Source organism: Balaenoptera acutorostrata, chromosome 11, assembly GCF_949987535.1.
Source record: "Balaenoptera acutorostrata chromosome 11, mBalAcu1.1, whole genome shotgun sequence".
NCBI lineage: Eukaryota > Metazoa > Chordata > Mammalia > Artiodactyla > Balaenopteridae > Balaenoptera > Balaenoptera acutorostrata.
The window spans coordinates 81,859,869-81,885,180 of record NC_080074.1 but is presented as its reverse complement, the minus strand read 5'-3'; the positions used below and the strand labels follow the sequence as shown (position 1 = coordinate 81,885,180).

The 25,312-nt window shown below is 39.2% G+C and overlaps 1 protein-coding gene across 4 annotated transcripts in view; it reads right to left on the bottom strand.

Moving 5' to 3' along the window:
• The window catches only part of TMTC1 (transmembrane O-mannosyltransferase targeting cadherins 1), a 261,487-nt gene that overhangs the window by 12,109 nt on the left and 224,066 nt on the right, over positions 1–25,312 (bottom strand). For all 4 annotated transcript variants that reach the window (XM_007175694.2, XM_057556024.1, XM_057556025.1 and 1 more), the window contains 6 exons: positions 22,611–22,719; positions 7,614–7,716; positions 5,183–5,318; positions 4,437–4,581; positions 3,376–3,513; positions 1,872–1,994 (listed from right to left, as the gene is read on the bottom strand). In XM_007175694.2, coding sequence (XP_007175756.2) covers positions 1,872–1,994; positions 3,376–3,513; positions 4,437–4,581; positions 5,183–5,318; positions 7,614–7,716; positions 22,611–22,719 — 754 coding nt within the window. The remainder of the gene's footprint in view (positions 1–1,871; positions 1,995–3,375; positions 3,514–4,436; positions 4,582–5,182; positions 5,319–7,613; positions 7,717–22,610; positions 22,720–25,312) is intronic.

Below are 25,312 nucleotides of genomic sequence, written 5' to 3'. Positions count from 1 at the left end.
TGGAACAAGATAGAAAGCCCAGAGATAAACCCATGTACCTATGGTCAACTAATCTATGACAGAGGAGGCAAGGATATAAAATGGAGAAAAGACAGCCTCTTCAATAAGTGGTGCTGGGAAAACTGGACAGCTACATGTAAAAGAATGAAATTAGAACACTCCCTAACACCATACACAAAAATAAACTCAAAATGGATTAGAGACCTAAAAGACCAGACACTATAAAACTCTTAGAGAAAAACATAGGAAGAACACTGTTTGACATAAATCACAGCAAGATCTTTTTTGATCCACCTCCTAGAGTAATGGAAATAAAAACAAAAATAAAAAATGGGACCTAATAAAACTTCAAAGCTTTTGCATAGCAAAGAAACCATAAACAAGACGAAAAGACAAGCCTCAGAATGGGAGAAAATATTTGCAAGCAAATCAATGGACAAAGGATTAATCTCCAAAATATATAAACAGCTCATGCAGCTCAATATGAAAAAAACAAACAACCCAATCCAAAAATGGGCAGAAGACCTAAACAGACATTTCTCCAAAGAAGACACACAGATGGCCAAGAAGCACATAAAAGCTGCTCTACATCACTAATTATTAGAGAAATGCAAATCAAAACTACAGTGAGGTATCACCTCACGCCAGTTAGAATGGGTATCATCAGAAAATCTACAAACAACAAATGCTGGAGAGGGTGTGGAGAAAATGGTACCCTCTTGCACTGTTGATGGGAATGTAAATTGATATAGTCACTATGGAGACAGTATGGAGGTTCCTTAAAAAACTAAAAATAGAATTACCATATGATCCAGCAATCCCACTACTGGACATATACCCAGAGAAAACCATAATTCAAAAAGACACATGCACCCCAATGTTCATTGCAGCACTATTTACAATAGCCAGGTCATGGAAGCAACCTAAATGCCCATCGACTTTTGAATGGATAAAGAAGATGTGGTACATATATACAATGGAATATTACTCAGCCATAAAAAAGGAAAGAAATTGGGTCATTTGTTGAGATGTGAATGGATCTACAGACTGTCATACAGAGTGAAGTAAGGCAGAAAGAGAAAAACAAATATCGTATATTAACACATATATGTGGAACCTAGAAAAATGGTACAGATGAACCGGTTTGCAGGGCAGAAATTGAGACACAAATGTAGAGAGCAAACGTACGGACACCAAGGGGGGAAAGCGGCAGGGGGGTGGGTGGTGGTGGTGTGATGAATTGGGCGATTGGGATTGACATGTATACACTGATGTGTATGAAATGGATGACTAATAAGAACCTTCTGTATAAAAAAAAAAAGACACTTTCAAATGACTGGTAGAGGCAGTGTTTTTTAGGAGTTCAGAGGAAACAAGGTCACTGGGAGAAAGGATGGTCTGGAGGGCTTCCTGAAAGAGGACACAGGTCTGTGTTGGTAGATGAGTGGGAATCTGCAGGGGGTTGGGGTGGTGTGGGCACAATGTTACAGGATGTGTGGAATGCCAAAGCTCTTCAGGCACTAGGCCAGCTGAAATAGAGGGTTACTGAAGGCAAACAGAGAGAAAAAGAGCGAACGAGGGGAGGAGAAAGAGAGAGGGAAGCTGGTTTGAGGGCAAAATGCAGAATGCTTTAAACATCAGGTTCAAGGTGATAATTCAGAAAATAATGCAGAGGTATTGTGGAACTCCTAATAGTCAAAAACTAGAGGCTGAATTATAAAAAATTAAACTTATTATGTCAATTAATCAGAAAATTCACTCCACAAAACATGGCAATGATCTTAGCTTTTAATGTATACGCTTCATTAAAGATTGAGGGAGTATTAATTTTAATCCATGAATTTAATAACAATTTTATTAAGTCTTTATACCTCAAAAGCTTTGTCAAGAAGGTTCTGCTCTCTTAGTTGATTTCCTTTTGTGAAAAAAAGTTCAGATACAACTTTTGGGTCCTTTGGTTTCAGCTTCAGAGCCTTGTCTATAGCATCAAGTGCCTATACAGTTTGGAAATTAAGACACAATAAATGTAGGTTAGATAAAGAAAAACTAACCTAAACGCTAACATCTATACTTTTTGTTTCCTGTGTATTAGCTAGTGTGGTGAGTGACAATCAGAACACATTTTTCATTTTCTCTGATGTTCTCATCAAGGAATAAAGTAGCCCTGACAAAATAATTTCTCTATACTCCAGGTTTCCTATTTACATTAGTGACAATGAAATGTCCCTGATCACTTTTCAGGAAGGCTGTGCGATCCCATTGAAAGAAAACAAGATCAGAGGTCAGTTGTGTTGCCCTGACCATGTGTCCATCTGGACCACTCCAACAGCCTCCTTTTAGGGCCCTGGTGCCCACTCTGCCCCCAGCACCCACTGGCCCACCCCCTGCAGCCAGAGAGCCCTTCAAAGCACAAATCTGATATGTTGCTCTTTTCCTTAAGACCCCAAAGCTTCTTCCAGGATAAGGAATAAAACCCTTGCCCTGGTCCCAAACCTTGGGGTTGAGTCCCCAGCGACCTCGGTGGCTGCATATCACAGGCGCCCTGCTCCCTCACGCCCATTCCTCAGACAGGCCATTTACTGTTGACACAGGGCCTTTGCATGTGCTTTTTCTTGCCTGGAACGCTATGCACTGCCCCTTTTTGCTTAATAACTCCTATTCATCATTCAGCCCTCAACTTCACATCACTCTGCAGGGAACCTAACCACCCAGACCACCCGGGTCCCTTGATTATATGCTCATTAGGGACCATGCTGCTCTCCACGACATCTCCGGGCACAGCTATAATTCCACACTGGTTTTGTGATTACTTGCTCAATCTCTGTCTCCTCTTCGACTGTAAACTCCACAAGGACAAGGGCAATGTTTTTGTTTTTTTTTCTCACACCACTTTATTCCCACTGCCCACCCCAGTGTATGGCATATAGCAGGCATTCAATGAATATTTTTTTGAATCAGTTCATGTATTTACTGGTCTTGTGACTTTTAAAATGGAGATAAACAGCACAGTTGCAACACAGGGCCACTGACCTGCCTTAAAGGGTTGTTATAAAGAGTCTATAAAATATCTTTGAGGAAACATGGAAAATGATAAAGCATACAAATGTTAGTCTTTATCATTATCGAGTTAGCTGAAAACAAACTGAGATAATACCACATAAAATCTTCAGACCAAGGATGAACCAAGAAAATAGCGTCTCGAGGGGACATCTTAGGAATCAAGTAGGTAACTGAAAAGTGCCCAGAAGATACGCTATGCCAGCTGATGATGTTCAAGACTGCTCAGCCCTGTGAGCGTGCCAACTGGAGGGTCATTCAGGTGCACCCCATTTTCTACCTGTGAACCCAAACAACTCCAAACAGTGTCTTCTCTACCTTGTCGTGTTGCTCCTGCTTGCTGTGGATGGCAGACAACAGGCGATAGCATTCAAGGCACCCAGTCTCCTCTGACACAATGTGATTGGTCACCTTTTCAGCTTCTTTTGTCTGACCCATCACGGCCAAAACCTGAGCCTGCAAAACCACAGTGACTTTGGCTTAGAAGGTACTTGGCTATCACCTTATCAAATAAAGCACTCTTTATCAAATAAAGCATTCAGGAAACACTTCCCACAAAAATGCTCAGCATCTCCTTGTGACTCACAGAGAAGGCTGACTTACCACAGTTTATAGGCTTAGTCTTCTGTTGTTTGTTTCTTTAGGCATGTGCATGCATTTGTGTATGAATGGCAGGAACATCAAAGCCATTCAGTGACTTGTGCCTTTTTTAAAAAGTTGACTATGTCAAAGAGAAATTTTTTCCTATGGTTTCAACAGAACACTGTGTTTATAACAAGATAACAAGTTTGTTTTACTGAAAATCTAAGGAAAAGGAAGAGTAATGATCCAAAAATTGAAATAAAAAATATTGTTGATATTAATTTTCCTGAATTTGATAGTTGTACTGTGGTTAGGTTAGAGAATGTCCTTGTTCTTAGGAACTATCTGCTGAAGTATTTAGAAATAAAGGATATGAGATCTCTAATTCTCAGATGGCTCAAGACAAAATATCATGTATTAATAATATGTACATGCACATACACATACCTAAATATGCACTTATATATGTGTACATATACACATACATACATACATGAGAGGATGATAAACAAATGCATCAAAGTGCTAAAAATTCATCAATCTGGGTGAAAGAGTATATGGGAGTTATTTAAAATTCTTGCAAATTTTTATAAGTTTGAAATTATTTCAAAACAAAAACTTAACAGTGTTTTAGGGTCCATGTATTTGGTGAATGGCTCTAACATTGGTTATATGAATATTCATTAAATGGATATAGTATAGTGTTCTAGTTTGCGTTTTGAGGCATACTGACTACAGTTCCCTGTATTGCATGCCATGAGTCTACTCCATTTTCTTTCTTTTGTCCATCTACTCACCAGTGCCAGGCGGAGTTCCCTTTGGGAAGGCTGAAGGGACACAGCTTCTCGGTAAATCTGCAAAGCCTCTTCATATCTGCCAGTGTTGTAATATAGAGCTCCCAATGGTGATAATATCTCAGCTTTGCGTGCCACCTGCAAGGCGCTGAATTTTGAGAAAACAAATGGACAATTTTCTTCTAACAGGTACATTTCCAAAGTTTGAAACTTAGATTTAGGGACCACTGTCCACAGTTTGAGACTCTGCTCCCAGATGGTCTTTGTTTTTATATCAAGAAGAATGTTAAAAAAAGATCACAGTGCCAGCCTCTGACTATAAGGATGTCTCTAGTGACCCACCAATACGTAAACTGAGCCCCAAGGACCTGTTCCATTTATGGTGATAGACTTGTTCTGATGTATGCACAGGTTTTCATCTAGATCCATTTTCGGAATTTCTATTTGTGGTTTGGGTCGTAGTCCTTAGCTTCAACAGAAAACAATGGACTAACTAAAATGGGAATTAAATTCCAACCTTGGTTTAGCACTATGCTTTAACCAGCAGGCAAAAAAGTCATTAACTGGGATATCATTTATCCCCAAAGTGCCATTTATTGTACTGTTCTGTTTGGAGAGGAGAATCTGTATTGCCTGCATTGGCAAAATTTGCTAGTATTCTGAGAGCATCTGTTCCAAATAACTAAGAATTTGATGGCCAATTGCAGAGGTCTTAGGATGACTTACAAAGTGAAAAACAGGAACTTTACCGTTTGTACCATTCTTCAGCCACGCTGTTGTCTCCCAGTGACCTGTAGAGTCTCCCCAGGTTCACCATGGCCACATGATGGCTTGGGCTAAGTTTGATGGCCTGTTGGTAATGGGCCACTGCCTTCTCTGGAGAGCCTGTAATCAACAGGTTGTAGGTTGGTAAGAGCAGAACATGCCTTAATTATAAAACACACGGACTTTTTTTGGCTGCATTGGGTCTTTGTTGCTGCGCATGGGCTTTCTCTGGTTGCCGTGCGCGGGCTCTAAGAGCGCGGGCTTCAGTAGTTGTGGCTCACGGACTTAGTCGCTCCACGGCATGTGGGATCTTCCCGGACCAGGGATCGAACCCATGTCCCCTGCATTGGCAGGCAGATTCTCAACCACTGCGCCACCAGGGAAGTCCCTAAACACATAACCTCTTTAATTTCTCTTCTGATGATCTTTTTTCTTACAGCCATACCACCAATTATTCAGTTTGTAAATTAGCTCACATTTTGGCTTCTCCTTGCCACTGCCTAACTTTGGACCATTTCACTATTCATTTTCACTTCCAAAGAAATTAGTAATAAAAAAGCAATAAAAACTAAAACCTGTTTCTTTTATTAAATGTATTATTTTAGTCAAAGTGGTTTCTGGCCATTGCCTTAGTTAATATGATGTTTTGAGATTATCAGTGATTGGTATTTATGTAAGATATTGTTGCTTCTCATTATACAAAAAGTGGAATGGGCTGTTATAGAAAGAAAACTGTCCTGAAGCAATTTCTGAGGGTCTGTCACAATTACTATATCACAACCTAGTGATTGAGGCACTGCTTTAAACGAGCAGGTATCTGCTGTATTTTGAAAATCTCTTTTTAAATCATACATCTTTGTTTAGAGGGTATTTATTGAATGGGACTTTAAAAATAAAAATAATACCACCTTGCATTTGTGCAATGCATTGTATATTTTGAAACACTAATTAAATGATCTCATGATTTTTACAGGTATTTTTTTTAGCTGCCTTTTGATAGCACTTAGTTGCCTCTTGGGATTTAAAAGATATTAAAAAAATATTATCACTTTACAGATACAAGCTCTAAAGTGCAAAAACATTAAGAAACTTGACAAAAATTCCAGGGGAAGTGAGGGTAAATGTCAGAACCACCATCAAGTCTCTCTAGTATGATAAGGTTCCCCAAAGAAGCTTCCTAGTGAAATTATATGTAAGTGAATGAATTGTGGACAAGTTTGAAGTTCTACATGGCATGGAATGTTTATTACCCACACAGACATCTTCTCAAGTCTACCTTCTCTGAATGCAAGTTTGACTAGGAGGTGCCCCAAAAGACTCTACGTACGTAGAGGTCTATGTATAGGTCATGATAGGGAGAATTTCAGTAGTATAAAAACAGAATACAGTGGGAGTGGTGGGAAAATATAGAGGGTGATCAGTGATATTTTGGGGGGCTGGGAGTTGGGGTGGGATATTTTGTTGTTGAAGTAGAAGGAAGAGGGCTAGATCAGGCCAACAGGAGGTCTCTTCAATTTTTTGTTTGTTTTTAATGTTTGATACCTAATTTATTATTATGTTGCCAAAGAACCAGCAGGTGGCACTAAGAAACAATTTTACATGTGAAAATAAGGGATGTTTCCTAGGTGTATCAGAATGTAAATTTATGTCCTAAGAAACAGAAGGGCTTCAAATATCCTAGAAAATTAAAACCCTTTTGAGCATTTCATATGGACAAAATAATTAAAATCGAATTTTATTGCAGGGCAGGTAGTCTAATAGTCAACGAGAACAAAGCGGTGTTTTTGTATTAAGTTCAAGCATCTTTTCATTCTTTACAAGTATTCATAACATGCCAACAGTATGCGGGGTACAAATCATAAAGAAAACAGAATTCCTGCTCAGTAAAGTTTTACATTAAATAAGATAAAGTGTATTTTATATAGCACCTGTCCTATAAGGGTACTCTATCAGTTATAATGGTACAGTTTCTATAGTATGTATCACATAAAGAACAATGAAACAATTTAAGACTTTTTAATCGGCTGTAGAAAAGTATTTAGCATCTGCCAGTAAATAGATTCAGAGGCAGGTTCTGCATCATTGTAGAGAACAGTTCATCATCATAGATTTATAAACTTGTATAAATGCTATTCAAAGGAGACCGTTGCTCATTAAAGCATCAAGGTCACTTCCTGCCACCTGGGGAGTTTTCCTTAGCAATCTGATTATATGAATTGGGCAGATTTTACTGAATTGAGCTTGAAGATTTAGAGAAACGACAGCCCCAAGGTACAATGCGACTGTCAACGGTGTGAGCTTCCTGCCAAGCCCAGTGAGTTCTACTTTTGAGGCATTACTGGGGTGGTTGCCATTTAGCTTGATAGATAGTATTATCTCATCTCAACAGAACAGGTTTTCTTTAATCTCGCTTACCAGTATCAACTAGGAAAACTCCATAGTTGTTGTGTAAGTCTGAGCTATCTGGGCAGTTCTTTATTCCAGCCTGGTATATTTCCTCAGCTTCCTTAAACCTCTCCTTTAAAAGAGAACAAAGAAAAATATATGAGAAAGTTTTTTAAAAAAATCAACAATAAACTGAATAATGGAAGTGGGAAGAGCAGAAAATAATTTACTGAGCATCTGCTATGCAACAGACACCAAGATCAAACACTACGTACTTTGAATTAAAGTCAGTGCCAACTGCACACATACCAAAGACTCATACTTGTGTTTAGTTCCTTCAGCGCAAACCAGCTGATGTTTACTAAGAAGCAGTATCTGGAAGGATTTGCCCTACAGTTGGAAAAAGCCTCAAAATGGATACTTGAATGGGATGCCCTCCACCCCAGTAACTATCTGGATGAAAATACATATGATCCATTCATATAGGAATGCCTTCCGAGGTGGCAATCTCACTGGGAGACAGGGAGGCCTGACTATTTGACACAGCTGCATTTGCATAGCTAGCCCTCTTACCTATATTGTATGATTTATTTGGGGAGGTTTTTTGGAAGGAAGTGGGAGGGGAAGCTGATGCTGATTATGGGAGGGGTTTGCCTTATCCTTTCTTTACTCTAAATATTTCTATAGCCCACCAAACCATTTGTTACTTCCCTTATCACCCTGCCCTTTCCATCTCTGAGCTGTTCCCTCCAACAGGAATATAGGGTCCCTCAAAAGGCACACCTCCAACTCCTCCCTTTGTGGCAAGGCCCAGATCAATTGCCACAGCTTCAATGGATCTTTTTCTAGTTGTTTTGGTCTTCTACTCTAACAATCCACTTTAAGACATTTCAATAATTCTGAATTCGTTTTTAGGCACATTTTCCACAACCATCTGAGATTGTCACGTCACACTTTCTTTTACAATGTAGAAGGTAACACCTAATTAATGAATCAAATGAAATGAAATCACTCAGGTTCTAACAATTACTCACAAGTAACCATTTTCTAGTTTCCTAGTACTGCTATGACGGTCAGGTGAAAGGCAATCGTTTGGCATAAAACACAAAGCAACTTTTCCTTTCATGTGCTCTGATCATGGACACCGTCCATAATTTTATCAGAAGTTACTACTACTAAGCATTCAACCAGACACATGAAAAGGGAATGTACGGCAGCATTTTTCTCAGACCTCACACCTTAAGCTTGTGAATAAAAATGCCCTGAGTGCTTAGCAATAAGCCAAGAAGCCTAAATCTGATTTGACTCAGAAAGGCGAAGACACTTGACTCTCTGTGGAATGACCAATGCCACCTCTTCGAATCCACATATTTAAGTACCATTTAGGGAACAAAGTGTGGTTTGAATTTGGCAAATTTCTCTTATTTGAATTACAAATCCATAGTCCAGCAAAAATGGATTTCCATGTTTCTAAAAGTGTGTTTTCTAATTGCCAAGCTCAACAAATTGTCAAACTCAAAAGAAAATTAGAGATGAATGAAAAATCTCAAAATGTCTTCTTTCAATCTACTGAAGAAGATATTTATAGGACATTCCACCCCAAAACAACAGAATACACATTTTTCTCAAGTGCTCATGGAACATTCTCCAGGATAGATCATATCTTGGGTCACAAATCAAGCCTTGGTAAATTTAAGAAAATTGAAATCGTATCAAGTATCTTTTCCGACCACAACGCTATGAGACTAGATACCAATTACAGGAAAAGATCTGTAAAAAATACAAACACATGGAGGCTACACAATACATTACTTAATAACGAAGTGATTACTGAAGAAATCAAAGGGGAAATCAAAAAATACCTAGAAACAAATGACAATGGAGACACGACGACCCAAAACCTATGGGACACAGCAAAAGCAGTGCTAAGAGGGAAGTTTATAGCAATACAAGCCTACCTCAAGAAACAGGAAACATCTCGAATAAACAACCTAACCTTGCACCTAAAGCAATTAGAGAAAGAAGAACAAAAAAACCCCAAAGCCAGCAGAAGGAAAGAAATTATAAAGATCAGGTCAGAAATAAATGAAAAAGAAATGAAGGAAACAATAGCAAAAATCAATGAAACTAAAAGCTGGTTCTTTGAGAAGATAAACAAAATTGATAAACCATTAGCCAGACTCATCAAGAGAAAAAGGGAGAAGACTCAGATCAATAGAATTAGAAATGAAAAAGGAGAAGTAACCACTGACACTGCAGAAATACAAAAGATCATGAGAGATTACTACAAGCAACTATATGCCAATAAAATGGACAACCTGGAAGAAATGGACAGATTTTTAGAAATGCACAAACTGCCGAGACTGAACCAGGAAGAAATAGAAAATATGAACAGACCAATCACAAGCACTGAAATTGAAACTGTGATTAAAAACCTTCCAACAAACAAAAGCCCAGGACCAGATGGCTTCACAGGCGAATTCTATCAAACATTTAGAGAAGAGCTAACACCTATCCTTCTCAAACTCTTCCAAAATATTGCAGAGGGAGGAACACTCCCAAACTCATTCTACGAGGCCACCATCACCCTGACACCAAAACCAGACAAAGATGTCACAAAGAAAGAAAACTACAGGCCAATATCACTGATGAACATAGATGCAAAAATCCTCAACAAAATACTAGCAAACAGAATCCAACAGCACATTAAAAGGATCATACACCATGATAAAGTGGGGTTTATCCCAGGAATGCAAGGATTCTTCAATATACGCAAATCAATCAATGTGATACACCATATTAACAAATTGAAGGAGAAAAACCATATGATCATCTCAATAGATGCAGAGAAAGCTTTCAACAAAATTCAACACCCATTTATGATAAAAGCCCTGCAGAAAGTAGGCATAGAGGGAACTTTCCTCAACATAATAAAGGCCATATATGACAAACCCACAGCCAACATTGTCCTCAATGGTGAAAAACTGAAACCATTTCCACTAAGATCAGGAACAAGACAAGGTTGCCCACTCTCACCACTATTATTCAACATAGTTTTGGAAGTGTTAGCCACAGCAATCAGAGAAGACAAAGAAATAAAAGGAATCCAAATCGGAAAAGAAGAAGTAAAGCTGTCACTATTTGCAGATGACATGATACTATACATAGAGAATCCTAAAGATGCTACCAGAAAACTCCTAGAGCTAATCAATGAATTTGGTAAAGTAGCAGGATACAAAATTAATGCACAGAAATCTCTTGCATTTCTATACACTAATGACGAAAAATCTGAAAGTGAAATTAAGAAAACACTCCCATTTACCATTGCAACAAAAAGAATAAAATATCTAGGAATAAACCTACCTAAGGAGACAAAAGACCTGTATGCAGAAAATTATAAGACACTGATGAAAGAAATTAAAGATGATACAAATAGATGGAGAGATATACCATGTTCCTGGATTGGAAGAATCAACATTGTGAAAATGTCTCTACTACCCAAAGCAATCTACAGATTCAATGCAATCCCTATCAAACTACCACTGGCATTTTTCACAGAACTAGAACAAAAAATTTCACAATTTGTATGGAAACACAAAAGACCCCGAATAGCCAAAGCAATCTTGAGAACGAAAAATGGAGCTGGGGGAATCAGGCTCCCTGACTTCAGACTATATTACAAAGCTTCAGTAATCAAGACAGTTTGGTATTGGCACAAAAACAGAAATATAGATCAATGGAACAGGATAGAAAGCCCAGAGATAAACCCACATACATATGGTCAACTTATCTTTGATAAAGGAGGCAAGCATATACAGTGGAGAAAAGACAGCCTCTTCAATAAGTGGTGCTGGGAAAATTGGACAGGAACATGTAAAAGTATGAAATTAGAACACTCCCTGACACCATGCACAAAAATAAACTCAAAATGGATTAAAGACCTAAGTGTAAGGGCAGACACTATCAAACTCTTAGAGGAAAACATAGGCAGAACACTCTATGACATACATCACAGCAAGATTCTTTTTGACCCAGCTACCAGAGAAATGGAAATAAGAACACAAATAAACAAATGGGACCTAATGAAACTTAAAAGCTTTTGCACAGCAAAGGAAACCATAAACAAGACCAAAAGACAACCCTCAGAATGGGAGAAAATATTTGCAAATGAAGCAACTGACAAAGGATTAATCTCCAAGATTTACAAGCAGCTCATGCAGCTCAATAACAAAAAAACGAACAACCCAATCCAAAAATGGGCAGAAGATCTAAATAGACATTTCTCCAAAGAAGATATACAGATGGCCTACAGACACATGAAAGAATGCTCAACATCATTAATCATTAGAGAAATGCAAATCAAAACTACAATGAGATATCATCTCACACCGGTCAGAATGGCCATCATCAAAAAATCTAGAAACAATAAATGCTGGAGAGGGTGTGGAGGAAAGGGAACACTCTTGCACTGTTGGTGGGAATGTAAATTGATACAGCCACTATGGAGAACAGTATGGAGGTTCCTTAAAAAACTACAAATAGAACTACCATACGACCCAGCAATCCCACTACTGGGCATATACCCTGAGAAAACCATAGGTCAAAAAGAGTCATGTACCAAAATGTTCATTGCAGCTCTATTTACAATAGCCAGGACATGGAAGCAACCTAAATGTCCATCGACAGATGAATGGATAAAGAAGATGTGGCACATATATACAATGGAATATTACTCAGCCATAAAAAGAAATGAAATGGAGGTATTTGTAATGAGGTGGATGGAGTTAGAGTCTGTCATACAGAGTGAAGTAAGTCAGAAAGAGAAAAACAAATACAGTATGCTAACACATATATATGGAATCTAAGGGGAAAAAAAAAAAATAAGGCCATGAAGAACCTAGTGGCAAGACGGGAATAAAGACACAGACCTACTAGAGAATGGACTTGAGGATATGGGGAGGGGGTGGGGTGAGATGTGACAGGGTAAGAGAGTGTCATGGACATATATACACTACCAAATGTAAAATAGATAGCTAGTGGGAAGCAGCCACATAGCACAGGGAGATCAGCTCGGTGCTTTGTGACCACCTAGAGGGGTGGGATGGGGAGGGTGGGAGGGAGGGAGATGCAAGAGGGAAGAGAAATGGGAACATATTGTATATGTATAACTGATTCACTTTGTTATAAAGCAGATGCTAACACACTATTGTAAGGCAATTATACTTCAATAAAGATGTTTGAAAAAAAAAATCTACTGAAGAAAAGAAAAACTTTCTGAAGGTATCACCCACTGAAGGTGTAGCAAATTGGTGAGTGTGCATGCATGTGTATTAAATGGAGATAGGCAAGACACAAATTACATAAGACTCCAATCGAAGTAATAGATAGAGAGTACCATTGCATATTTATTCATTTACCCATTCATTCAGCACATGTTTTCTGTAATTGCTATAGAAAGGATGGCATAGTAATTAAGAATTGGGCTTCCTCATAAAACTAAAAATAGAGTTGCCATATGATCCAGCAATCCCACTCCTGGGCATATATCCAGACAAAACTATAATTCAAAAAGATACATGCTGGGGCTTCCCTGGTGGCGCAGTGGTTAAGAATCCACCTGCCAGTGTAGGGGATGTGGGTTCAAGCCCTGGTCTGGGAAGATCCCACATGCTGCCGAGCAACTAAGCCCGTGTGCCACAACTACTAAGCCTGCACTCTAGAGCCCGTGAGCCACAACTACTGAAACCTGCACGCCTAGAGCCCGTGCTCTGCAACAAGAGAAGCAATGAGAAGCCTGTGCACTGCAACGAAGAGTAGCCCCCGCTCGCCACAACTAGAGAAAGCCCACGTGCAGCAACGAAGACCCAATGCAGCCAAAAATAAATAAATAAAATAAATAAATTTATTTAAAAAAAAAGATACATGCACCCCTATGTTCATAGTGGCACTATTTACAATAGCCAAGACATGGAAACAACCTAAATGTCCATCAACATATGAATGGATAAAGAAGATGTAGTGTGTGTATATATGTATGTATGAATATATATTATAATGGAATATTACTCAGCCTTCAAAAAGAATAAAATAATGCCATTTGCAGCAACATGGATGGACCTAGAGATTATCATACCAAACAAAGTAAGTCAGAAAAAGACAAATACCATATGATATCACTTGTATGTGGAATCTAAAATACAACACAAATGAACAAAACTACAAAACAGAAACAGACTCACAGACATTGACTATAGACTTTTGGCTGCCAAGGCAGGGGGAGCAGGTAGGGAAGGGAAGGAATGGGAGTTTGGGATCAGCAGAGGCAAACTATTATATATAGGATGGATAAACAACAAGGTCCTACTGTAGAGCACAGAGAACTATATTCAATATCCTATGATAAACAATAATGGAAAAGAATATACAAAAAAAGAATGTATATATATGTATAACTGTACAGCAGAAATTAACACAACATTATAAACCAACTATACTTCAATAAAATTAAAATAAAAAAAAAAAGAATTGGGATGCCAGTGCTTGGCTACATGGGTTGGAATCCCAACCCCATCATTTAATGTCCCTGTGACCTTACTTACCCTCTATGTATCTAAGTGTAACAAAGGGATAAAAATAGTACCTATTTCAGAGGGTTGTTCTGAGGATTAAATGGATTAAAACAGATGAAGCCCTGAGAACAATGCCTAGCAAATAGTCAGCACTTTGTCATGTTAGCCTCTACTCTTATTACTACTACTAGGAGTAGTATTTCATGAGCACATTTAAAAACAGATGGCATTAGTGTCAAACACTAACACTGGTCAAACGGTAACACAAGAAACTCAAGACTTTTAGGAACTGATTACCTAGTTTAGGATTAGCCAGGGTATTTTTTTTTCTGGTTGCCTCTAAGAAATTGTTTATTGACCTCCATATCAGAAGATGATTAAGAAAAATTAAAAGGAAGAACACCCAAGTTAGTTATTTTTTTCTCATATAGAGTTAACTAAAGAGATTTGATAGGAAAGAAGTTTGAAACTGTAGGCTAAAATGCCACGTGGACAGGGTTGTGATGCCTGACGTGGCTTCAGTAACAACGCCAGGGCACCTGAGCTCTAGAGCATCTGTATTTACCTCTTTATTACACTGCTCACATTGAGTTGTATTCCTTAGTTCATTTGTCTTTGAGCTCCTTAAATAGATGTATTTTGTTTTATTCATCCCCATGTCTTTGGCATCTATCTCCCAGTGGTATAAGTAATAGCACCTCCTACATGTCAAGTATATAATGGAGACAGAAGAGTGGGTGAGACAGACAATCCTGCCCACACAGACAACAGAGAGGGATTCAGGCAAGGAGACACTGTGATATATGGTGACAGTGTCACAAAAGGAGAAGCACAAGGTTCTTGGAAGGCAACCAGGAGTGATACCCAGACTGGTGTTTATATAGACAGATTCTCTACAACTATCATAAACCAAATGCCTGGAAATACTGGTTACCATTAACACCAGCAGCTGTGTAATATGAAGGTGTGCATGAAAAAAATCTGCAGCTACTTGAGATCTTTAAAACATCCTTATAACCAAACTGTGGGAGAGCTGAAAGGTGTTTTTCCTGAAAGGAATAAAATTGACGTCCTCACATTCTAACTTGCTGAAGTCAGATACCACAGTTTTCAAGTGCAATTACTCTTATACCTGATTTAATTTTACCTTTTCCCCACATTCTTGTTGCTCCAGAATAGGCAAAGAGATCACCTTTTTCATCTAAAACCCATTTTGGGGTTTATGAGCTGGGTCTCCACTAGGAATGCAATTTTCAAAGTCCAAAGAAGTAATGGGATTTAAAAGACCATCCATGTCTAGAGCAAGGAATCACATCCCATACCTTCGGTAACCCCCAAGGGCAGTCTCAAGACTCTGGCTCTATGACAAATGTTTTCAATGTCTATCTTTCTTGTCCTTTCATTTGACTGTAAATTTCAAAGAATGATTAACTCCACTTATTAAAAAACGAAAGGGACCACCACTGCAGGAGAAAAATACCTTCTGGATGTTTATTTAAAACAAATTCCACCTTCTCTGGAAGGGCAATGCATTTATCTTAAAAAGGAGTATCCTTTATCCCTCAAGTTCAATTTCATTTACCTCATCTGGCTAGATGTCCTGACCTAAGCCGATCACTCCCAGTCTCTACAGACTTGTGAGATCCAGAGGAAATGTATACGAGCTATTTATAGGACAACTTTAATTAAAAATGCTTGTGACCCAGAGAATGGTTCTGACAAATAATACTGTCACCAGAATCCCCAACCAACCGCTACCTCAGCATGAAATCGGCCTTCGAGGGCAATGGTTAAAAATGGGCAGCATGCAGCCGTGGGCTCCTCTCCAAGGCTCAAAAGCATTTTCAGTGGGGTGGAAATGAAATGGGCCTCGCGGGACAGAGAAAACACCATCAACATCTCCATGTTTTACATGCTGTAATTACTGACATGGCATGTTTTCTACCTCAAGGAAGAGAAAGTGAAAAGTAGATCTGAAAAAGGACGTTTGACTGTCATTTATTCTCTTGGGCCAACTGATACACTTGGAAAAGATTTCTTATAGTTCAAGTTGCAGCAGCCAGGATGACAAAGGGACATGGGCACAATGCAGCAATCTTCAAACTTCCTGGTTTGCGCTCTAAAATGTACTGAGGACCCCAGAGAGCTTTGTTTATGTGGTCTACATCTATCAATGTGTACCACAACAGAAATGAAGCTGAGAAATTTTTATTTAATAAACTAATAAATAAACTAATATTTATTTTTATTTAAAATAATAAACAAACATAACACATTTATAAGAAAATAACTGTATTTTCCAAAGCCAAAAAAATTAGTGAGAATAGTGGCATTATTTTCTATTTTTCCAAGACTTTTAAATGTCTGGCTTGATAGAAGACAGCTGGGTTCTTGTATCTATTTTTGTACTAATCTGTTTCTATATGTTTTTTAGTTGAAGTATGTGAAGAAACCTGGTCTCACACAGACATTTAGTTGCAAAGGGGAGAATATTTTCATACTCTTTTCATGACTGTGAATATATCATGTAGCCTCTAAAGAACTACTGTACACTGGGAAGAGAATGAGAGTAAAAAAAGGCAAATTACTTGTTAGTATTATAAAAACTGCACAGGCCTTCTTGGACCTCAGGCGTCCCCAGTCAACCGTTTGTGAACCACTGGCGTAATGAATGGCCTGTAACATATGTTCTTACTGTATGGCAGATATAGGGTGTGATGTTCCAAAGTGGTGAAAGACCTACAGAGATGGGGCTGGAAGGTTATGCTCTGACATCATGGCCATGCGTCTGAGCTGCTTTCCAGAAGTACTTTCACTCTGGCCAATGATACGATCACACAGAGCTATCGTGTATCTCCCCATTAGCCAAATGACTATTACAAACCTGGGAAGTGTAGGACCACTGGATGTTTAAACTCATGTCAATGACTTCACCAAGCAACTCTTTAAGACACAGCAGCTCAAAACATAAAGCAAAGATGCCTGCTTTCTCACCCTTTCCTTTGCTTTTACTTTCCTTACAAAACAGTTCTTCCCCCATCAGTCATTGACATGGACATTTACAAGAAACACGCGGCCAACATTTGACGTCTAATTCTCTTTCTCATTCAACTGAAATGAATCAATTAACTTGGCATTCCTCCTCACCAAGGACATGTTAGGTATTTCTAATCCTGAATTTTCTCATCGCCCAGCAGACTGTGATCAATATCACCCTGTGACAATTTAAGAAAAAAAGAAATGATCACTTTAAAGAGGAAATGCCAAGAATCATAAAATAAAAGCTAAAGAGAAAACACTATGACAAGTGTAAGCGACCACAGCTGTGTCACATTCTCAAGAGACCAGGAAGAGTGAGGGGAAGCTAAATTTACATAGAATTGCAGCTTTCTCTATCTCCAAACTCTTCTCATGCCCTTTTGTCCTCATTCTCTGCACTTTCAGGCACATGACTTTCCTCCCATAAGAAGGGATCATACTGCTCCCCACCCCACAGCCCTCAGGTGGTCTAATTCCTGTAGCCAGAAAGCTTTACCTAATAATTTTAATCTTGTTGATATCTATAAGTTCTTAAGGTATCAGACTAAATATCACTCTTTGGCCAGCGCTCACTGCTCCCTATATTAGGTTAGGTCTCTATAACATTCTCACTGGTACTCTATTCTCTCTTTGCCCATTTGTCACAACTGGGTTAGACATTGGGGAAAGGGTGGTAATTCTTCGCTTAAGAGTATCCTTACCTTTTAGACTCTAAGTTCCATGAGTTGAGGCCCATACCTTGCTACTTCAGCAATTTCTAATACTTGGTGATACCTAAATGTTCAATAAATATGTGCTGAATAATTAAATCAATAAATTATTAAGGTAGGGTTCAGCTCAGGGTGACCTGACCACACATTCAATGGTATATGTGCCTCAATCTACCCAAAAGATGGCACTTGTCAAAGAAGAGAAACTGACCCTGGACTGCTCTTATTTTTGATCTATACTTCTAACTTATATTTTACTGTTCCAATTTTCTTTTCATTCTTGTGTCAGGTGAAGTCATATCCCAAAATATATAAAAGAAAAATATTTTAAGTGTTATCAAATTAATTAATTGAGTTTTTCAATAGGCTATAAACCTGGGGCTAGCGATAATTTACAATGGATCAAGTCATTATGTTAACTTCATTTCCTTTACTGCTAGTGTAATGCAAGCTATATAATCTATGGCAAGAGTAGGCTGGTTAAAAATGATGGTGGGCTTGTAAATGTTTACAAGCCTATCTGTGAAGCTGGAGTACAGCCAGCTCTGAATGCTAATAGAAAACCAAAAAAGGCTAGTAAGCCAGAGACCATCCAGACTTCAAATCTAAGAGCTTATTTTCTGTCCTGTTTTCTTGACTTCTATGCTGCAGTAGACACAGAGGGGAAAATTTATTCTGGATCCTTTTAAGTATCTAACATCTATGGCAACTCATGCTACTAGGTTTCCTCTATCATTTTTCTTCCCCCCTCCCACCTGGCCCCTTGTATACCTAACCTCATTAACTACAGCCCATTACCACAGTCCAGTCATGGGACCCCAGCATCATACAGTGAAAGAGCAGTGGGGAAGGAATCGAGTTACCAGGCTCCAGTCTTGGTCCTGACACTAGTTATTTGTATGACCTTGAGCAGCACTTAATTCTGTGCACCTCATATTTTTATCTACAAAATGAGAAGGTTAAAAATTCTTTAAGGTTTCCGCCCCCCCACACTACTCTTCATATTCCCCTCGGAGGAATTACCTACTCATAATATGGACTCATTTATTTGAAGTCCTAAATCTATCTTTAGCCCTGATCTCTCCCACTGCCATGTGTCCACATGCTATTGCCATTTAAATGTTCTGCTAACATTCAAGACTTAGAGGCTGCACACTGCTGGTGGCACAGCATATTGGTACCACTCTTTTAGAAAGCAGTTTAGTAATACATCTCAAAAGTCATGAAATGCTGATACTCTTTGATATGGGAATTCAACTTCTAGGAATCTATCATTAGGAAATGATTCAAAGTATTGTTTTAGGCCTTCCCTGGTGGCGCAGTGGTTAAGAATCCATCTGCCAATGCATGGGACACGGGTTCGAGCCCTGGTCCGGGAAGATCCCACATGCTGCGGAGCAGCTAAGCCCATGCACCACAACTACTGAGCCTGCGCTCTAGAGCCCGCGAGCCACAACTACTGAGCCTGTGTGCCATAACTACTGAAGCCCGCGCGCCTAGAGCCCGTGCTCCTCAACAAGAGAAGCCACCGCAATGAGAAGCCTGGGCGTTGCAACTAGAGAAAAGCCCGCCCTCAGCAATGAAGACCCAAAGCAGCCAAAAATAAATACATTAATTAATTAAAGAAACAAAAAAAAGTAACTTTTCATGAACTTGGAGTTCATCAATTTAGAAAAGGAATACAACTTAAAACTTTTGGATACAGTATTTACTAAAACAAATTGCTTTTCACAATATTAACATGTTAATGCTTTATTTGTATGGAAACAATAGCACTAATTAAAGTGGAGCCTTAAGTTTTTCATGAAAATATTCATTAGCACTGGGTGTTACAGGGGTAGTTTCAGACACTCTTAAAATGTTAGATCCATATAGTTATCAATTTTCAGATTTGGAAACTGAGGCTCAGAGAGGTAAAGCGCTCCTCACCAGAGTCTGTACAGGCGAGGAAGTGGGGTCTGTATTATGAAGTGGGGTCTACAACCAGGCTGCCGCCCTGTTCACTGTCAAATGCTCCTAATAGCACAGCACAGGGGAACGGACCTCCAGAGTGCATTAAGTCCAGAGATGCTGTATGAATTCCCGCCTGCTTTATACAGTGAAGTACCCGGAGCCCTAGAGAAGGAACAGGCATACAAGGAAGACAAGGTTTTTCTTAATGAAACTTGCAGTCTTGTGAGGAAAAATAAACCTGACAAACTGTTTAAACTATAGTTCAGATGTTAACTCAAGAAATAAAAATATATGATTGGTTTGTGAGTTGATGCATGTTCCCAAAGATGTCATAGGAGCTCCGAGGAAAATCTAACTCCCGTGCGATGGGGAGGTGGATGAGTGTTGGGGGAGGACGTGAAAGTTGAACTGAATCTTGAAATATGAGGATGATTTAGAAGGAGAGAAAGAAAAGACGACACTATAGGAAGATGGAACTGTGTGAATGTCTGTAAAGAGCTCACCCAAAACAACACACCGTGTCATCACTGGTATTAGGTGAGTGACTCTGTCATTTACCTTCAGGGTAATTTGCATCAAGAAGAGCGCTTCAATGTTTACTATCTGTCCTGCCAAGTTGTGAAAAAAGATATGACTGGGAACTCAGTGCAATGCTTTACGTATTCACTTTCAGAGAAATTGAGGCAGCTTTAAAAAATACAGAACACAAATTGAATAAAATAAATTATTAAGAAAAATGATAAACCGAGTACAAGCAGCGCACACAGAAAAGCAGCCTATCCCGTCCAGATGGCGGTTAGTCGGAGGTGGGCCCAAGGGGGACGAAACTAGAATTGATTTTCTTAGCATTTGGAAGATCCTTCATGCATTAGATTAAAAATAAAGCAAAAAACGTGTAATTCAGGAGAAGGCTGGCCGTTCCTAATACTGAGACATGAGAGAAATTTCTCCCTCGAGTCCTCCTTCAGAAGCCAGTGAACCAGGTAACAGGTGTTGGCCTCAACCCTGCCCAACCCTGCAGTTAGAAGGAGTAGTTTCACCTAGCTGTCCTCACACTGTCCCTCAGTGAAGGACAAGGGCATGACGTGTGGCACAGTTCCGTTATGAAACAGTATGGTGGCCCACATGCCCAGCCCTGTTTCAAATATGAGTAAAATCTAGATCATGTACTGGATTGGAGGAGCTACATGGTCTTCAGTTCATGTCCATTCATTTATTCACTCAGTATTTACTGCTTGCATACAACGTGACAGACATGGGGGAAAAGCCTTGAGTAAAAGAGACAGCCATTCTCATGGAGATTGGCTCACGGAAATATTCTAGTGGTGGAAGAAAGATCACAGACAAATAGATGTATGTTAGACGGTGATAAATGCTCTGGGGAGAAATCAGCCAGGGCCAGGTGACAGAGAAACATGTGGGGCAGTGAGGGAGTTATTTTGAAAGGGTAATCACAGACAGCCCCCTGATACGGAACTATGTGGGCAGAAACCAGCATGAGATGAGGAAGGAACTCTAAGATGTCTGGCAGAACAGTGTTGCAGGCAAAAGGCACAGTTAGTGCAAAGGCCCTAACTTTGTGTGTGGCTTGTCTGAGTAGCTGCAAGACACCCAACCAGGCAGAGGCAGGGAGGGTCTTCCTATGAAAATGAAGGAGCCAGGATGAGGTGAGAAAAGGGAATAATGATGGAATCAATCTTTTCTTCAGGAAACTCCCACTGTGTCTGCTTCAACACAAGCCAAAGGCAGCTGAGGACTGCCGTGTATACCATAGAACATGACGACCATCATTTCAGCTTAAACACTGTGCTAAAACATGTATTAAAATCATCCACTACAGACACAGGCTTTTGTCTAAAGCCCACCTACACTATATGGAGAATATTAGAGCAAGATAACTAGACTTATCATTTCTGACACTTAAATATTCATTGAGTGTCCTAATTTTGCTTCCGGGTGAAACCGCCAAAGTTTTTGAAACGCAAATTGCGCCCCTCTGTACCTGACATGCAGCATCAAGTCATTCATTATATTTAAGCCAATGCTGCAGGGCATCTTTCAAAGCTGCTAAGTTTAATTTTAAAGGCAATCTGGCAATTGTGTGATAGCAGAATCTACCTTCTATTGAGGGCACTTATGTGTGTCAACAAAACTATATCGTTAATTTAGAGAAGACAACTTATATTTGTTTTCCCCACAGCAGGGGGCATGCATCCAGGACACGAAAAATGGGATCAAATGGTTTAGATAGAGTGAGAAGAAGGAGGGGGAATCAAAATACCCCTCTGCTTTACGCCGTGAGAAATGTTCTCTCTTAGGAGCCTGTCCTACAAGACTCGGTGATCTTCTAACAGTTATAAGACATAGGATCTATAAGATTATTGGTAATTGGTTCCATATTGAGTTCAGAGATCTTAGTCCATTAGCAATTCCCCAGAAAAATATAGGTGAGTAGTAATAAAACCGGCAAATACCATGTATTGTTCTTGATAGATTTTGTCCCAAAGTGATGGAGAATATAGCAATGGCCTATATAATGGACCATCTTTGTCTAGAGGTCACCTACATACACAAAGAATATTGGAGTGAGAAAACTAGGTTTGTAATTTCTATCAAGAAGAAAACTGACATAGAGATCAGTTGTCTAATATGAGCTTACAAGTTAAATGATATATATAAAAATCTGTGTAATATTAATTTATACATTCAACAGAAACATTTAAAAATATTATGTGAAACTAAATGGGAACAATTACCTGCTCAGCCAGTAATGAAGCTAAGCTTGAATATGCATCTGCAAACTCGGGACCATATCTAATGGAATCTTTCAGTAAGGTGATAGCCTCTTCCTTTTTCTCCTGAGACCTGTAGGTTATAAGAGGGTAAAAAAGAATACCTTTTAATAAAACTTTAATCCTCTGATTAGACTTGAAAATCTCATTTCTTTTAGCAAAGATTAACGGATTCACTCTGATTTTACTGCAAATGAATTACATTAGACTTCCTCCAGGTGCTAATAAGTTTCTGTCTCTGAATTCTCAATGGAAAGAGATGTTAAGATATAAATGACACTGCAGGTTATTCACTGATTTCTCTACCTTCCATTTCTCGCTGTGTGTTCTTGAGAGTTTTATTTAAAAATGTACAAGTTTATTAAGCAGAAAGTTTGACCTTCAGAGGAGCAATTTTGGGCACATGACCTGGGTGGCATGGGAGCCAGTTTTCAACGATGTGGAGGATGGTTTGAACCCCTGCAGTTCTAACTGCACCACTGCAGGCTGGGCTCCTAATGGGGGCTGAGCCACCTATCAGCAACAAGCCAGCCAAACTGCCCACGTTCATCTTTGCTTTTATATCAAGAGAGATACCTTTTACACATAATTTGTGAAATTAGAAGATACTGTGACTACTGGCTGGCAAAGAATGATCAGCTCTTTTATCCTCATATTTTTATTGAAAATCGGGCTGATGATCTTCTTCATTTTAGTCTTCTCCCAGTGATTACATTTTTGATTTAAAGAGAACTCAAGGCTTCAAAGTTGTTACCACTATTTTGGGCAAAAGTTCTCTTTCCTGTTAGTGCCATGGGGAAACACTGGGTCATTAGCCTGATATCAGTATCCCCGAAGCCAAAAATGTACGCTGGCAGTGATCTACTTTGCCATCAATACAATTCCACAAACACTGACCACTTGCTAAATGCTAGACATTGTAATTGGCAAAAGAGGTGGAATGAAGAATAGAACCACCGGAACTATGGAGGGCACACAGCCTAAGGGTCCCCCAACTTTATGAGTTACCAATACTGAATTGTGTGCTTATGTTTTTACTGCGTAGGGTCAACAATCATTTATTCAACAATGAATATGTACCAAATGCTCTGGTCAATTTTCACATAACATCATTAATTTAAATCTCACAACAATCCCATGCAGCAGGTATTACTGTCCTATTATACTCATTTTTCTAATGAGAAAAATTTGGATTCAGAAAAGTCAAGTGACTCATCATGTTCACATAACTAGTGTTCTGAGTCAAGATCTGGTGCTCTTCCATCACACTATACTTGCTTATTCTAACTGCTTAGAAATCCACCTCCTATGAGCTTGAGGCCCGAAGTGTGAACCATGGACCAGTATCATCAACGTCACCTAGGAGCTGGTTAGCAGTACAGAGTCTCAGGCCCCATCTAGACCTAAAGAATCAGACCCTGAATGTTAAAAAGATTCTCAGGTAATTTGTACTCACATTGAGATTTTAGTAGCACAGCTCCCTGAATTATCAAAGGAAGCTGAGAGTAGCTCCTGCTATAGAACCCCTATGTAGGGCTTCAGGCTCTACAGGATGAAGATCTATAGGGGAAATCTAGTATTGACTCCATACGTTTGAGTTCCAAGTACTAGAAGCAACATGTTACAAGACGATTTCACCTAGAAGACAGTCTCCTATCACAGACCTTGAAAAAAAAGTCATGTTTCCAGCAGAGACATTGCATTCAATGTCTCTCTTGCACTCAATACACTATTCAATGTAGCAAACGTGAAAACATTTGTCATTGCGTTAGCTATTTCCCAGGGGAGGTGGCTGTCCACACTACCCTCTCCTCAATGGGGTCTAACTAACGCAAACTCGGCTCCTCTCGATGCATAGCCCTGCCCTTGATATCAAGGTGTAACACCTGTGTCCTTGAGTGGCTCATCTTTGGGATGTGGCTTTAAAGTTGCGTGGTTAAAAGAAACTGGCATTATAGCTCTCTTAGTGCTGCTTTCTTGTCAATTCATTCATTTAGTTGACAAACATTCAGAGTGTCTGTAAGACCCTATGGAAGACCACTATGTTTACACATGCTTGGGTTTCTAAAATATACCTTGAAGTAATTCTTCCATGGGCACATGTTTTTAAATGAAAACTTTTTTTTTAACACCTTATAATTGCTTTACAATGGTGTGTTAGTTTCTGCTTTATAACAAAGTGAATCAGCTATATGTATACATATATCCCCATATCTCCTCCCTCTTGCGTCTCCCTCCCACCCTCCCTATCCCATCCCTCTAGGTCATCGCAAAGCACCGAGCTGATCTCCCTGTGCTATGCAGTTGCTTCCCTCTAGCTATCTATTTTACATTTGGTAGTGTATATATGTCCATGCCACTCTCTCACTTTGTCCCAGCTTACCCTTCCCTCAACTCCCCATGTCCTCAAGTCCATTCTCTACATCTGCGTCTTTATTCCTGTCCTGCCCCTAGGTTCATAAGAACCATTTTTTCTTTTAGATTCCATATATATGTGTTAGCATACATATATAGTATTTGTTAGTATTTGTTTTTCTCGTTCTGACTTACTTCACTCTGTATGACAGACTCTAGGTTCATCCACCTCACTGCAAATAACTCAATTTCCTTTCTTTTTATGACTGAGTAATATTCCATTGTATATATGTGCCACATCTTCTTTATCC